This window comes from Meles meles, chromosome 10 (genome assembly GCF_922984935.1).
Source record: "Meles meles chromosome 10, mMelMel3.1 paternal haplotype, whole genome shotgun sequence".
In the NCBI taxonomy this organism is placed as follows: Eukaryota; Metazoa; Chordata; class Mammalia; order Carnivora; family Mustelidae; genus Meles; species Meles meles.
This window is the reverse complement of record NC_060075.1, coordinates 5273186-5288936: the sequence shown is the minus strand read 5'-3', so window position 1 is coordinate 5288936 and position 15751 is coordinate 5273186. Positions and strand designations below refer to the sequence as shown.

The following is a 15751-nucleotide window of genomic DNA, read 5'->3' as shown; positions in this document are numbered from 1 at the left end:
GCACCGTAAAGGCCCAGAGGCCAGAGGTAACGTGAGTTGGGAATAGTTCTGTACTTCATGTAGCGTGTGTGTGTGTGTGTGTGTGTGTGTGTGTAGCGTTGGGAGAGGGGGGTGGACATAAAACCAGAGCTATAACAAGGCCACACAGCTTGTGAAGGACACTGTTGGAATTCTCTGTGGAGAAGTGGAGTGCTATGACGGGCTTAATGCAGGGGAGTGACATGACCCAAGTCCTCTTCAGCAAAGAATTCTTTTTTTTTTTAAGATTTTATTTATTTATTTGACAGAGATCACAAGTAGGCAGAGAGGCAGGCAGAGAGACAGGGGGAAGCAGGCTCCTCGCTGAGCTCAATCCCAGGACCCTGAGATCATGACCTGAGCCGAAGGCAGAGGCTTAACCCACTGAGCCACCCAGGCGCCCCGCAAAGAATTCTTTTTTTAAACAGTTTTTTTAAAAGATTTATTTATTTGAGAGAGAGAGAAAAGAGGGGAGGGGCGAGGGAGAGGAAGAGAGCAAGCAGACTCCTGAGCCCGACAGAGGGCCTGATCCCGTCACCCTAAACCAAGATCAGGCCTGAGCTGAAACCGAGACTCAGAGGCTCAACCTCCTGCAGTGGCCGGGCGCTGCTCCTGCGAGAACTCTCGTCGCACCCCCGGCAGCCCAGTGTGTGTTGCTCCCTGCCCACTGGCTGGAAGGAGTTTTAATCCTAGCACAAGATCTGATTGAAGGCACTTGGCCTTTGAAATGAGTCGTCTGTTTTACAACCGAATTATAAACCTGAGGCAAGCCAAGAGGACCAGATGAACAAAAACTTTTTGGAGTCTGCAAATCCCTGTGGGGTCCATTTCCCACAGAAGCAATATATCAGTACTGGAGAGATATCCTGCCTAAAAGTTAACCTAATCCGCTGTGAATCTGACCCACAGCGGGCTGGGAAAGGAAGAGGAGGGACAGGAGGAAGGTGGATAGGCAGGGGTAGAAAAGAGGCTGTCCTGGGAGATTCACCAGTGGGGAAGTGACTCTCGGTGCGTCAGATGGAAGGTGGAAAAAACTGCTCAAGCTAATGTCGGCCGCATTTAGGAATTTCACTAGGTGGCCAGGCACTACCGTTGATGACATTATGTCTCCGGAAGCCATTGTTTGTTTCTACTGTTGTGCGCAGGAGGTGAGGTGCGGAGACCGTCCGATTCCTAACCTGATCAGTTGCACTGAGACCCACATCTGGCCGCATGCTGGGCGGGGGGTGGGCTGGGAGGGGATCTTCTGTGAGACTGTGGAGTCCCGACCGCTCACCTCAAAGGACAACGGTCCTGCTGTGCACATACAGTTCCAGGATGGCCATGGGACAGCTCCCCAAGCCTTTCAGAACGATGCCATGATGGGGCACCTGGGGGGCTCAGTCGGTTAAGCATCTGCCTTCGGCTCAGGTCATGATCCCAGGATCCTGGGATCAAGTCCCACGTTGGGCTCCCTGATCAGTAGGAAGCCTGCTTCTCCTTCTCCCCCTGCCTGCAGCTCCCTGTTTGTGCTTTTTCTGTCAAATAAATAAAATCTCTAAAAAGAAAAGAAAAAAGAAAAAAAAAAGGAAAAAGAGAATAAAGGTCCATGCCATGAGTTCAGAGGCGCACCCAGTGACCGCTTGGAAGCTTCGTCCCCAGGGGGATCACCACCGGTGCCCAGCATCTGGCTGCTGCCGGACCAGATGTGCCGACTTCTCCTCCTCCCTCTGGGCTCGCCTAGGACGTGGTTTCACCTCCAACACCAAGGAGGCCACTGTCTGACCCATTCAGATGCTCAAACACACCCAAGAAACCCTAACCCTAACCCTAACCCCCCCCCCACGGCCCACCCCGCTTGCTCTGCTGCCTTGGGTGGTCCTCCCCGGGGACAGAGCTGAGACACTTTGCATAGCTGAAAGCAAGAAAGTCGGGTTGCTCGGGAGCGCCAGAGTTCAGGCTTTTTCAATTAAAATTTCAATAGCGATTGATCAAAATAGAGGTATTTCATTAAGAGGATGTGTGCAGAGGATCTCGATGCTGAGGCCTTTTTCTTTCTCTTCCTCATGTAGGGTGAAGCGTTGTTTTGTTTTGTTTTTTAAGATTTCATTTATTTATCTGAGAGAGAGGGAGGGAGCATGAGAAGGGAGAAGGTCAGAGGGAGTTGCAGACTCCACATGAAGTTGGGACCCCGATGCGGGACTCGATCCCGGGACTCTGGGATCATGGTCTGAGCCAAAGGCAGTCACTTAACCCACTGAGCCACCCAGGCGCCCAGGATGAATTTTTTAAAATTAGAACTTCTGTGGAAGAACATGGCTTTTAGGAATTAGTCGAAATTGTGATAAGTTGTTTTATTCTCTGTACTTGTAGTTTACACATTGTCAAGAGTTGGGTTGTGTTTTGTTTCGTTTGTTTTTCCCAGATGATTTGAAAGAGAAACTAGACCATCCCCTGGAAATTTTTCGGGGAAAGATTAAATTCATAAGAAACAAACAGAGAGAGAGGAACTGATCCGATCGAGGCTGATTGGAGCCGCTCGTGCTTCAGGTATGAGCCTTTCTTTGATTTGGGACCTGACCCGTTATCGGTGTGCTGGAGCCCTTTGGACTCTGAAAGTACCCATTCTGCTCCAAAATGTCGATTCGTTATTTCGGAAGGCAGGTATATTTTTTTTGCAGGGGCCATAATGTCAGCCCCCACCACTGGGTGGGTTCCCCCAGATACAGGCTGAGAGGGAGCTGCCCATGCAGCCAGCAGAGCCACACTGCAGGGGGACAGCGGGGGCCATGGTGCAGCGGCCCGTCCCACGGGAAACCCCAAAGCTAAGGGCTCCGGTGGGCTGTGCGGCTCTCCAAAGCCCAGGTAGGCTAGTGGGAGCTCCAGAGCACAGATCGCCCAGGAGAGGGGTCCAGCTTGGGCTTTCCACCCCCAACACACATGCACACACATACACACACACTCAGAGTGTGCTTGTCATTAGCTGCGAGTCCCCGGGGAGGCTGGGGGACCTTGGTGTGACTATGGCAGCAGATCCCAAAGCCTGGGAAACTGTCAGGCTGGGCCCCTGAAGGGAGTCTGAGCTGAGACGCAGCAACATCACTCCCGTCCCTGTCTCTGTGGTCACGTGGCCTCCTCTCTGTGTCCACGTCTCCCTTGGGTCAAGGGTCCCCCCCATACTCGAGCAGGACCTCATCCTTACGAATTCCATCTGCAACAACCCTATTTCCAAATACAGTCACCTTCTCAGGTACTGGGGGTTAGGACTTGAATATATCTTTTGGGGGGGCACAAATCAACACATAAAACCACCGTAGAGTTTTGGGTGTTTTTGTTTTGTTTTTTTAAAGAGAAAATCTTATTGAAAGTCTTATTCATTTTTTATTTTGAAAAATTTCAAAGCCACAGAACGCTTACATCAACCTTCCCCTAGATTTACAGGATGCTGATGTCGTACAATACACACTCTCTCTCTCCCCTGCCATCCCTTCCCCCTACACACGCAACAAACACTCACACACACAAACACACACAGTGCATCTGTGTCTAAAAGTAAGATCTGCTTATGCTTTTCTTTTTTTGAACTGTTTTCCTAAACTTTGCTTCACTAGACTTTTAGAATGAATTGTATGGTGTCCCCCCGCCCCCCTCCTTTTCTTTTTGCCGAATATCTAGTAAAACAGATTATCTGTGTTTGGCCATTACATAAAATTGTCCCATAAACTATCAAGGCACTGGTATCTTTTCTGGTTTCCTCTCTAATCCAGGAATTTTTTGAGGAGTGAATTTTAAAGTTTTCAAACGTCAGTAATTGTTCGTCACTAGCTGAATTCCTATTGTGGTTGGAATTTGTGGACTATTCTGTGGAGACTTTTTTGTCTTCAAGCTGGGTCAATTTTTCAAGACTTCTATGTGTTTTTAAAAAGAATATATTGTAATTCTAATTTTGTTTTCCAAATATTCTGTATCCTCATCCATCTAATTTGACTCGGCCCATCCATATCCGGTAGATGACGCTACAGTCTTCAGCTGTGATTCTCGATCTGTCCATCTGCTTCTGGCAGTTTCGTCGGTGCTTGCTATGTGCCCATCTATCCATGATTGGCCCCCCCCCCGGGGACGAGGACGTGCTCCCGGCTTCAAAGCCGTGGGGCCCTGTGGGGTGGGCAGCAGCTCGTGAGCCCTCATTAATGTATTCACGTGTTCACTCCTCCAGTCAAGGGTTTATCCAGCACCTACTATGGGCTATCCGGGCACATTTATTCTTTTTTCTTCGTTTGTATCAACTCTATTGAGATACGCTTCACGTAAATTCTACCCTCCTGAACAGGGAGACGGGTTGTCGTGTGATGTAAACACGTGTGCACGTGTGTAGACCCGTCTCTCCCGGAGGAAGTAGCATTTGCCCTATCACCAGGTGACTCTGCGGTGGAGGCCTGCAGCTCTGTCCCCGGCTGTCACTCACACGTTGTCACTTACTCATCCCCCCTCGCTCTACCCCGGATGACCTTCTTGCCGCTCCTGGGACACACCGACCGCACTCCTACCTCAGAGCCTCGGCGCATCATGTCTCCCCCTGGAATTTTCTTCGTGTGTCTTCATGACCTGCCGCATCACGTGGCTCGGTTCTCTGTTCCAATGCTTCTTGATCAGAGAGGCCTTTCCAAGCCACCCGGTGTGAGATAGCAGACCCCTGCCCCTCTCCATCATCCTTACTCTGACAGCTTTCTCTTCCTGATCTTTGTTGCCTCCGCCATCTGTCTGGGTCGGCAGTGCTGCCCACAGGATGACAGAAGTTGCCCATAAACCGCAGGAGCTGAGACCGAGCACTGTGAACTCCAGGTTGTGCCCCCGGGAACGAAGGGAAATGACTGGGATGGGGGAGAGCAGTCCACTGGGAGAATCAGAAGACGGGCTTTTTGCAAACGAGAAGGAGAAAGGAGAAAGCTGTCTTCAGGTGGTGTGAATCTAATGGGAAGGAGGTATTCCGCCCGCCGCCCCCCGCCCCCCACCCTGGCTGCAGGGGAGCAGAGTGGGTCTGGTTTGGAAGCAGCCTTGGGTGAGTAGGAATTGCCAGTGTTGCCCTGGCCCCAAGGATTCATGCTGCCTGGGGGGAAGGAGGAGCTTCCTATCAGTAAGGTAGATGGGGGCCAACAGCCTCTTCTAGGGAGGGTCAGGGTTTACATTTTTTTTTAAGATTTTATTTATTTATTTGACAGAGAGACACAGCGAGAGAGGGAACACAAGCAGAGGATGTGGGAGAGAGAGAAGCAGGCTTCCCGCCAAGCAGGGAGCCCAGTGCGGGGCTCGATCCCAAGACCCCGGAATCATGACCTGAGCTGAAGGTAGACGCTTACTGAGCCATCCAGGTGCCCCGGGTCAGGGCTTACATAAGGTAAGAAAGCTGTTAAGAAAATTTCGTGGAAAAAAATTAGCGTGGAGAAACTCACTTTACACCAGGGACCTTTGGAAAGGGTAAGAGGGCCGTCCACTGTGGAAGGAAGGTGTTGGGGGAAGCAAATGCAGCGCGGCCTTGGGGGTCAGGACTCAGGAGGGGATCCTGCAGGGAACCGGTTTGGACAGTCAGCGGGCGGCCAGGAAGGTGGAGAAGAGCTGTGGGTTTCCGCTGATATCCTACAGCAGAAGTTTCAAACCCAGCACGGTGCTGAGAGCAGGCGTGGTGCCTCGTGTTCCACAGGAGGACTTGCGTCGTCTCGGATGGTAGACGGAACAATGCCCTCCCCCAGAAGGTTTCCTAATCCCCAGAACCTGCTAATGGACCTTAGGTGGCCCACGTGATTAAAAGGAAAGCCCTGAAGAGTTCTGTTATTTGATTGGGCTAAAAGTATTCTTCCATTCCACTGCTGGGTCTCATTTAGGTTATTCTAATCAGGGCTCTTATCAATACACAAACCCTTGGGTCCCTGTCTCTCGTCAGATAGGCGCGGCGTGGCCATGGAGCATATGTCTAGAAGTGAAATTGCTCGGTCCCGGAGTGCGCGGAGCTACCGATGTACGAGATGATGGCAGACCAGCGATAGTCTGAGATAGAATATTCCAGTAACAGCAAAGGGCCTGTACCGTACCAACTGCTCGGATGAACACATGTCGTTGTTGGAAAATCAGCAGGACTAAGCTACAATATTGTTATGGATGCCTGATTAGATGAAAAACTAAACAAAAAAAAAACCCAACAACAACCAGGAAGTTATTGCTATAACCCTTTGGTTACAGCAGAGTGTTGAATGGGCGGGGGTAGGAGTCGGGAAGCACAAAACCCTAGGATGCTAACCAAGTGCTGGGTTTTGATTATATCGTACTTACATGTGTGTTTACTTTCCGATACATCACTGAGCTCTACATTTACCTTTTTTTTTTTTAAGATTTTATTTATTTATGTATTTGACAGAAAGACAGAGAGAGAGATCACAAGCAGGCAGAGAGAGAGGAGGAAGCAGGCTCCCTGCTGAGCAGAGAGCCCCATGCGGGGCTCCATCCCCGGACCCTGGGATCATGACCTGAGCCAAAGGCAGAGGCTTAACCCACTGAGCCACCCAGGCGCCCCTATATTTATTGTTTATCTCCTTTTTTTATATACATGTTTCTTATCACTAGAAGTTGTGAAATACAATGATGAAATTAAAAATACGAAAATGTTAAAATTGAGGCACCTGTGTGGCGCAGTGGGTTAAGCATCTACCTTCGGCTCAGGTCGTGATACCAAGTCCTGCCTTGGGCTCTGTGCTGGGTGCAGAGCCTGCTTAATATTCCTCTCCCTCTGCCCCTCCCCCCCCACCTCTCCCAAGGAAAAAAAGAAAGCAAAGCAAACATTTCAACACCTTAAAAATAATTGCTTCAGGGGCGCCTGGGTGGCTCAGTGGATTGAGCCGCTGCCTTCGGCTCAGGTCATGATCTCAGGGTCCTGGGATCGAGCCCCGCGTTGGGCTCTCTGCTCCGCAGGGAGCCTGCTTCCTCCTCTCTCTCTGCCTGCCTCTCTGCCTACTTGTGATCTCTCTGTCAAATAAATAAAAAATAAAATCTTAAAAAAAAATAATTGCTTCAGAGACAAAATCCAGAATATTTTGATGTTATTTATTTATTTTTAAAGATTTTATCTATTTATTTGACAGACAGAGATCACAAGTAGACAGAGAGGCAGGCAGAGCAAGGGGGATGGGAAGCAGGCTCCCTGCTGAGCAGGGTTAACCCACTGAGCCCCCAGGTGCCCCAACTTGTTGTCTTTTAAAAGCGGCCCCACCCCGAGAGAGAGAAAGTGCCCCTGGATTGCAGGTGGCCAGCAAGGCTCTCCACAGGGAAAGTGGAGTGAGCAGTCAGGGGTCCTGGGTACATCCCACACACTCTGGGAGGAAGGCAGGGAAGGGTCCTTATCAGGTGGATTTGAGCTCACGCCGCTCACTCTAGGCCCTGTGGAGAAGTTGGCTTAATCTGGCAAGATGCCAATCTGGGATTAGATGGGATTCAGGTGAATTACGTCTAACAGGCTATCTCTGTGAACACAAGAGAGCATTCTCCCTCCTCTAACTGAGGCCAGCGGATGCAGAACAAACGCTCCATTTCCTGGCAGTGAACTTGAGATTGCCACAGAATCTGCTTGCGAGTGTCAGACTCCGCCAAGAGGACTTCCATGTTCTGTTATGGTGTGTAAATTACCCCCATAACACCCTTTAGGATGAGTGTAAAACCAGTACAGTTCACTGGACGGAGGTCCACGGTAGCTTGTGCTCATAGGCTTCACAGTTTAAATTAGAATTCGGAAACCTTCATATTGCACCTGGAACAAGTTTAAAACCTTTTGCAGGGGTGCCTGGGTGGCTCAGTGGTTTAAGTCTCTGCCTTCGGCTCAGGTCATGATCTCAGGGTCCTGGGATCGAGCCCCGCATCGGGCTCTCTGCTCAGTGGGGAGCCTGCTTCCTCTTCTCTCTCTCTGCCTGCCTCTCTGCCTACTTGTGACCTCTCTCTCTAATAAATAAATAAAATAAAAATAAAATAAAACCTTTTGAAAGTTAAGATGCTGCGCTTATGGTCTTCCTCGGTCATTAAAATTGTCAAAAGTATTAAAATCTTTAAATGCCAAGGGTACATACCCTGCATACGATAAATAAGACACAGGTCAGAATGGAAAGAAGGGCCTTTCTGTCGTTGGTCCCGTGGTGGTGTAGTTATTTGGGAGATAGTGAGTTATTTGGGAAAATGTTTAATCTTCATCTCATACCATAATCCAAGTAAAGTCCAGCTATAGCATTCATTTTAGCTTTTAAAACCAAATCATTAAATTAATAAAAGAATTTTAAAATTACAAAAAAGAAAACTGAGATCAATACTCACTGGTTCAATGAATAACAAAGTTTCAAAGCTTTAAACCTGAGGGATAGGACAGAGCTGACTACCAAAACAGTAAACCTACGGGCACCTGGGTGGTGCAATGGCTTAAGCCTCTGCCTTTGGCTCAGGTCATGATCTCAGGGTCCTGGGATCGAGCCCTGCATCGGGCTCTCTGCTTGGCAGAGAGCCCACTTCCTCCTCTCTCTCTGCCTGCCTCTCTGCCTCCTTGTGATCTTTGTCTGTCAAATGAATAAATAAAATCTTAAAAAAAAAAAAAACAGTAAACCTATTGTGAACAAAAAATGATAAAATTAAATTTTAAAAAATGGGCAGAAGATATGAACAGACACTTCTCCAGTGAAGACATGCAAATGGCTATCAGACACATGAAAAAATGTTCATCATCACTAGCCATCAGGGAGATTCAAATTAAAACCACATTGAGATACCACCTGACACCAGTTAGAATGGCCAAAATTAGCAAGACAGGAAACAACGTGTGTTGGAGAGGATGTGGAGAAAGGGGAACCCTCTTAAACTGTTGGTGGGAATGCAAGTTGGTGCATCCACTTTGGAGAACAGTGTGGAGATTCCTCAAGAAATTAAAAATAGAGCTTCCCTATGACCCTGCACTTGCACTACTGGGTATTTACCCCAAAGATACAGATGGAGTGAAAAGAAGGGCCATCTGTACCCCAGTGTTTATTGCAGCAATGGCCACGGTCGCCAAACTGGAAAGAACCAAGATGCCCTTCAACGGACAAATGGATAAGGAAGATGTGGTCCATATACACGATGGAGTATTATGCCTCCATCAGAAAGGATGAATACCCAACTTTTGTAGCAACATGGACGGGACTGGAAGAGATTATGCTGAGTGAAATGAGTCAAGCAGAGTGAGTCAAGTATCATATGGTCTCACTTATTTGTGGAGCATAACAAAGAACACGGAGAACATGGGGAGATGGAGAGGAGAAGGGAATTGAGGGAAACTGGAAGGGGATATGAACCATGAGAGACTATGGACTCTGAAAAACAACCAGAGGGTTTTGAAGGGGCGGGGGTGGGAGATTGGGGGAACCAGGTGGTGGGTAATAGGGAGGGCACGTACTGCATGGAGCACTGGGTGTGGTGCGAAAACAATACTGTTAACGCTGAAAAGAAATAACTGATTTTTTAAAAAAGATTAAATAAAAGTAGGCTAGGGGAATTAGTAGTACAACATCCATAGAAAAAATTAATATTCTCAGTATGTAAAGTGTATCTACAAAGTCATTAAAAAAAGAAACCCCAGGGTTCCAACACCTGAATGGGCAGAGGATATAAACGTTTTATTTACAAATGGCTAATGGCCTGAAAACAGTTCAACCTCACTAGTTACAATTTTTTAAAAGAAGTTTGTTTGTTTTTTTTAAATTGAGCTACAGTTGACATCCAACATTGTATTCATGTCAGGTATACGACATAATGATGCGATACGTGTATGTATTTTGGATTGATGGCGGCGTTAAGCCTAGTTAGCATTCCTTACCTCCCATGGTCACTTTTTTTTTCTTGTGATGTGAGAACTTTTAAGATTCGTTCTCTTAGCAGTCTTCAAATATACAATGCAGAATTGTTAACTTCAGTCACCGAGTTGTACATTACATCCCGGGACTTATTTATCTTATAACAGGAAACCTGAACCTGTTGATCCCCTTCCCCCACCTCACCCACCCCCGCACTCTGGCAACCACCTGTCCGTTCTCTGAACCTGAGTTCGGGGTCTTTTGTAGATTCCACATATAAGTAAGAGCACATGGTATTGGTCTTTCTCTGACTCATTTCACTCAGCTTAATGCCTTCACGGTCCATCCATGTCACAAATGGCAGGATTTCCTTCTTTTTCTGATCTGATGCGACAAAAATATCCCGTCGTGTGCATCCCTTCATCTGTGGGTGGACACTTAGGGCTGTTTCTACGTCTCAGCTATTGTAATCATGCTGCAGTGAACGTGGAGTCCAGGTGACTCTTCAAGATAGCAGTTTCCTTTCCTTCTGTATACCCAGAAGTGCAATCGCTCGATTAGTTCCATTTTATTATTTTTTGAGGAAAGTCCATAGTATTTTCTGTAGTGGGCTGCATCAGTTTACATCCCCAGAAACAGAGCACAAGGATTGTTTTCTCCATATCCTCGCCAGCACTTCTTAGTTCTTGTCCTTTTAACAACAGACATTCTACCAGGTGTGAGGTAGTATCTTAACTGTGGTTTTGATTCGCGGTCCCCTGATGATGAGTGATGTTGAGCACGTTTTCATGTATCCCTCTAGCTGGGGAGGAGGGGCGGAGGGACAATGAGCCCTTTTGCAGGCAGTTGCCCAAGTCTGGGTTGTAACACGGGACTGGAAATCCTCTTGGCTGAACTGAGGCAGTGTTTCCAACTTAAAGGAACTGTGAGACTTTCAGTTAACCAAAGAGTAACCTGGGAAGTCTTGCCCCAGCTCGGGTTTGTAACCAAGAGCAGGGAAAGGACCAGTCCTCCCTGTGGATTAAAAGGAACAGAATAGGGGTGTCTGGGTGGCTCAGTGGGTTAAGCCTTTGCCTTCGGCTCAGGTCATGATCTCAAGGTCCTGGGATCGAGCCCGCATTTGGGCTCCCTATTTGGCAGGAAACCTGTTCTCCCTCTCCTGCTTCTCTTGCTTGTGTTCCCTCTTTTGCTGTGTCTCTCTGTGTCAAATAAATAAATAAAATCTTTAAAAAAAAGAAAGAAAAGAAAAGAAACCAGTGGGCTGAGGGATGAAGTTTCTATCACTTTTAATGATCTAAAATACTGGAGTGCCTGGGTGGCTCAGTGGGTTAAAGCCTCTGCCTTCGGCTCAGGTCATGATCCCAGGGTCCTGGGATCGAGCCCCGCCTCAGGCTCTCTGCTGGGCGGGGAGCCTGCTTCCCTTCCTCTCTCTCTGCCTGCCTCTCTGCCTACTTGTGATCTCTGTCTGTCAAATAAATAAAATCTTTTAAAAAATGATTTAAAATACCAAGTGAATTGCACATAAGAATAATTGTACTTGAGTTAAAATGTGGAGGATGTACTCTTTCTTTCCTAAGGATGTTTGTGGATTTTTTGAGATATAATTCACGTGTAATTCACCCATTAATGTACGCAATGCAGTGTTTTTTACTATATTCACGGGGTTATGGAACCATCACCATGACTTAGTTTTAGAACGTTTTGTCTCACTACAAAGAAACTAAGTTGCCATTGCCTTCCTCCCATTCCCCTTCCCCTCCACCAAATCCTCCAAAACCATTAATCTACCTCCTATACATTAAGATTTTTTTACCTATTCTAGGCATTTCATTTAATGGAATTATATCCTATATGGTCTCTTGTGACTGGTTCCTTTCATTTAGCATGATGTTTCCATGTCATAGCGTGGGTCAGTGTTTCATTCCCACTTGTTGCCAAATAATGTCCCAGTATGTGGATGTTTCCCATTTTGTTTATCCATTCATCCGCTGATGGGCACTTGAGTTATGCCTCTTTTACTCTTAGGAAGAATATTGCTATGAACATTCGCGTACAAGACTTTGTATAAACCCAAGTTTTCTTTCTTTGGGGTATTTGTGTACCCATTGTGTAGAATGTTGGGCTATTTGGCAACTGTGTGCTTAGCTTCTGAAGAACTACCACATAATGTTTGGAAGAGACTGCAACATTTTACATCGCTGTCAGCAACGGACAAGGGTTCCAGTTCCTCCACAGTTTCATTAACATTCGTGATTGGCTGCCTTTCTGATTATAGCCGTCCTCATGGATATGAAATATTATCTCACTATGATTTTGTTAGCATTTTCCTAATGATTAAAGATGTTGAGCGCCTTTTCATATGCTTATCAGCCACTTGTATATCTTCTTTGGGGAAAAGTCTTTTCAAAACCTTTGCCTTTTTTTTTTTTTTTTTTTTTTTTTTACTAGACCCTACACCTACCATGGAGCCCAGCAGGGGGCTTGAACTCACAACCCTGAGATCCTGAGCCAATATAAAGAGTAGGATGTTTCACTGACTGAGCCACCCACGTGCCCCTCCTTTGCCCATTTTTTGAATTAGGTTATTTTTTTTTATTATCGAGTTGTAAGTGTTCCTTACATATTCTGGATACAAGTCCTTTATCAAATGTGTGATTTTCAAATAATTTCTCACATTTTGTGGATTTTTTTCAACTTTATGATGTCTGTTTAAGCACAAAAAGTTTTTAATTTTTGTGAAGTCCTATTTATTTTTTCTTTTGTCACTTGTATTTTTGGTGTCACATCTAAGAAATCATCTAACCTGAGGTCAGCAGATACTTCTGTTTTCTTCTAAGAGTTTTATAGTTTTAGTTCTGACATTTTAAGTCTGTGATTCATTTGACTTAGTTTTTGTGTTTGCCACGAGGCATTCTTTTTCTTTTCTTCTCTTCTCTTTTCTCTTAAGCAGGCTCCATGCCCACTGTGGAGCCCAACACAGGGCTTGAACTCACCCTGAGATCAAGACCTGAGATGAAATCAAGAGTCAGACGCTTAACCAACTGAGCCACCCAGGCACCCCTCTTTTTCATGTGGATACTCAGATGTGTTGGGACCATTCACTAAAGAGACTAATTCTTTCCCCCATTGAACTGGCTGGCAGCCTTGTCAAATGTCAACTAACCACAAATGTTTGGTTTATTTCTATACTCTCAGTTCTATCCCTTTGATCTCTTCCTTATCCCTATGCCAGAGTCATACTGCTTTATTATTACAGCTTTGTAGTAAGTTTTGAAATCCAGAAGTCCTTCAACTTTGTTCTTTTTCAAGATCATTTTAGCTAAAGTGTGGGTTCCTTGCCTTTCCGTATGAATGTTAGGATCAGTTTCTTCAAAAGAACCAGGTGCAATTTTGATAATAATTATACTGAATCTATAGATCAGTTTGGATATTAGACAACATTAAGTCTTCTGATCAACCGTGGAATGTTTCTCATACCTCCCTATGATTTTATCCAAACTCTGCACCTGAATTCTGAGGTCCCTTCCAATCTGAGTCCATGAAGGTACTTTAACAACATGTATTCTTCATTTTGGCCATGCCGATTTCCCCTATGTTCTCTAAGCAGATGTTCATTAAACTTGAACTCAAGAGCAAAAATACTTACCATAATTTTTTTTTAATTAAAGCCCAACTCAGTTACACCTGCTTCTTCAGAATCTTCCCCAAACCACTCTCTCACCCACAATTCACCAGCTTCTTCTGGACATCGATGGCACATCATGGTACATGACATGGTACCAAATAAAGTATGTGTTTCCAGTCCCCACCCACCTCCAGTGAATCTGGAAGCATTTGAAAAGCCAAACACGTCAATGCTTAACAAATATTCCTTGCACTGAACTTTGATTTGGGTCGTCAGCTGCCTTAGCCATCTGCACTTAGCCATAGCACTAACTCTAACCTTTTCTTGCCCCCCAGGGGATGTGCTGGTGTTCCTGGAGAGCCACTGCGAGGTGAATCGTGTGTGGCTGCAGCCCTTCCTGCATGCCATGGCCAAGGACCCCAGGATGGTGGTGTGTCCTCTGATAGATCCCATTGACTACGAGACCCTAGAGTATAGGCCCTCTCCGGCCGTAAGGGGTACTTTCAACTGGCATCTAGAATTTAAATGGGATAATGTTTTCTCTTATGAGATGGATGGACCAGAAGGACCCACTAGACCCATCCGGTAGGACATTCCTTCAGGTTATGGGAATATGTGTTGGGACCTAGGGAAAAAATAGATTTCAGAGATGGTTCTTTCAATTTCTTGGGCTTAATGAGAACTATTTTGTTGTTTATCTTGTTTCTAAAAGTCTATAATAATAGAATTTGGTAGGTTTTTAGTTTCTTTGATTGGAAGTGAGCATCTCAGTCCAGTTAAGAACACTGCCATGGACAGTGTTCCTCTGGTTTCAGGTGTCCGTCTTTAGAGTGTGGACTCGGTTCTCAGGAGCATATTGTAAGTGGTCAATGAACAAAATTCTAGCACTGTGGATAGTCCAGAAAAGGTAGAAGTCTTGGCTAAATTCATATATAAAACATTTATCCAAGTGCTTTCATCTATAATTTTATATATCGCTTCTCGGCCTTTTGGCTAAGATCAAGTGTAGCATCTATAATTTTATAGATACGAATACAATTTTCCTATTATTATTCCTATCATTTCTATTATTAGTCTTGGAAAATGTATTTCTCAATGAGAACAATTTGATGTTGTGACTTTTAACCTCATTTGTGAGGCTATTTCCGAAGAGACTTCCTCCAGGTCCCCTCCCCACCACCACATTTACTGACAACTGATGCCCGGCTCCACCTGTTCCTCTATTACCAACCTCTGTGTTTTACAAATTACGCAAGTAAATGTTCTAACACTGTAGTCTGGCAAGTCCTCGATCTTTGTCTCTATTTTAGTTTAACTAGAGCTCTGGGAACTTGTGCAAGTTACTTAACCTCCCTGCACCTTATTTCCTTATGTGGGAAGTCTGGAGGCTAATCATACTTCACAGTGTTGTTGCGAGAATGACTTAGTATATATCAAAGCTTAGAACAGTATCTGTCCATGGTAAGTACTACATCAGCGTTCATCATTGTTAGCTATTATTATCCCTATAGCCATGTCCTGGGCCTTTCATCTTCTAAATTACTGGATATCTGTCTCTTGGGTCACAGCCCAAGATGTTCCTAATTTTTCCCTGCTGTGCCCCACTCACACCTGCCCACCTGCTCACTGGACATCATCAGGATCTCCAGTTCTTTGATTTCTGTTTTTCCCCCTCATGGTTTCTTTCTTCTCTCTTTTAAAAGATTTTATTTATTTACTTGAGAGAGAGAGAGAGCACACACATGGGGAACAGCAGCAGGAGAGGGAGAAGCAGGCTCCTCGTTGTGCAGGGAGCCCGATGTGGGGTCCATCCCAGGACCCTGAGATCATGACCCGAGCTAAAGGCAGATGCTCAACTGAATCGAGCCCCCCAGGCGCCCCAGTGATTTCATTCGTCTGTGGCCTTTCTTGCCAGGACCTCCAGCCTGCCGCAGCAACCTCGCAAACTTCCAGTTCTGATCAAGTTCACCTTCTGTTTTCTTTGTTCCTTTAAAAGATGTGAGCCGGTGCTTCTATGCATGGATGATCTCCAGCCTCATGCTGGTCTGCCATTTCTTTATGCACTCATCCCCCCCGCCACCAGTGGGTGTTCCAAATCTTCATTACTTCTCTTGGTCCCAGTCCCTGCCCCTGCCCTGAGCCCCTTACTCCTGGGACGCAGCCTGGCCTCCAGATTCAAGGATGAAATAAACACTAAGAACCAGAAGGAGTAACTGGGAGATTATTTAGTACATTATGCCGGAACCATAGTGGAGTACTACGCAGCTGTGAAGCCTGA

The 15751-nt window shown here is 46.0% G+C and overlaps 1 protein-coding gene and 1 pseudogene across 1 annotated transcript in view; both read left to right on the top strand.

Annotated features, from left to right (window-relative positions):
* LOC123952134 (inactive polypeptide N-acetylgalactosaminyltransferase-like protein 5) overlaps positions 1-15751 on the top strand; it is a 65964-nt gene that overhangs the window by 25781 nt on the left and 24432 nt on the right. The window contains 3 exon segments of the mRNA XM_046021369.1: positions 2423-2490; positions 2493-2547; positions 13809-14058. Of these exon segments, the coding sequence (XP_045877325.1) occupies positions 2423-2490; positions 2493-2547; positions 13809-14058 (373 nt within the window).
* LOC123952311 lies at positions 14447-14537 on the top strand (annotated as a pseudogene).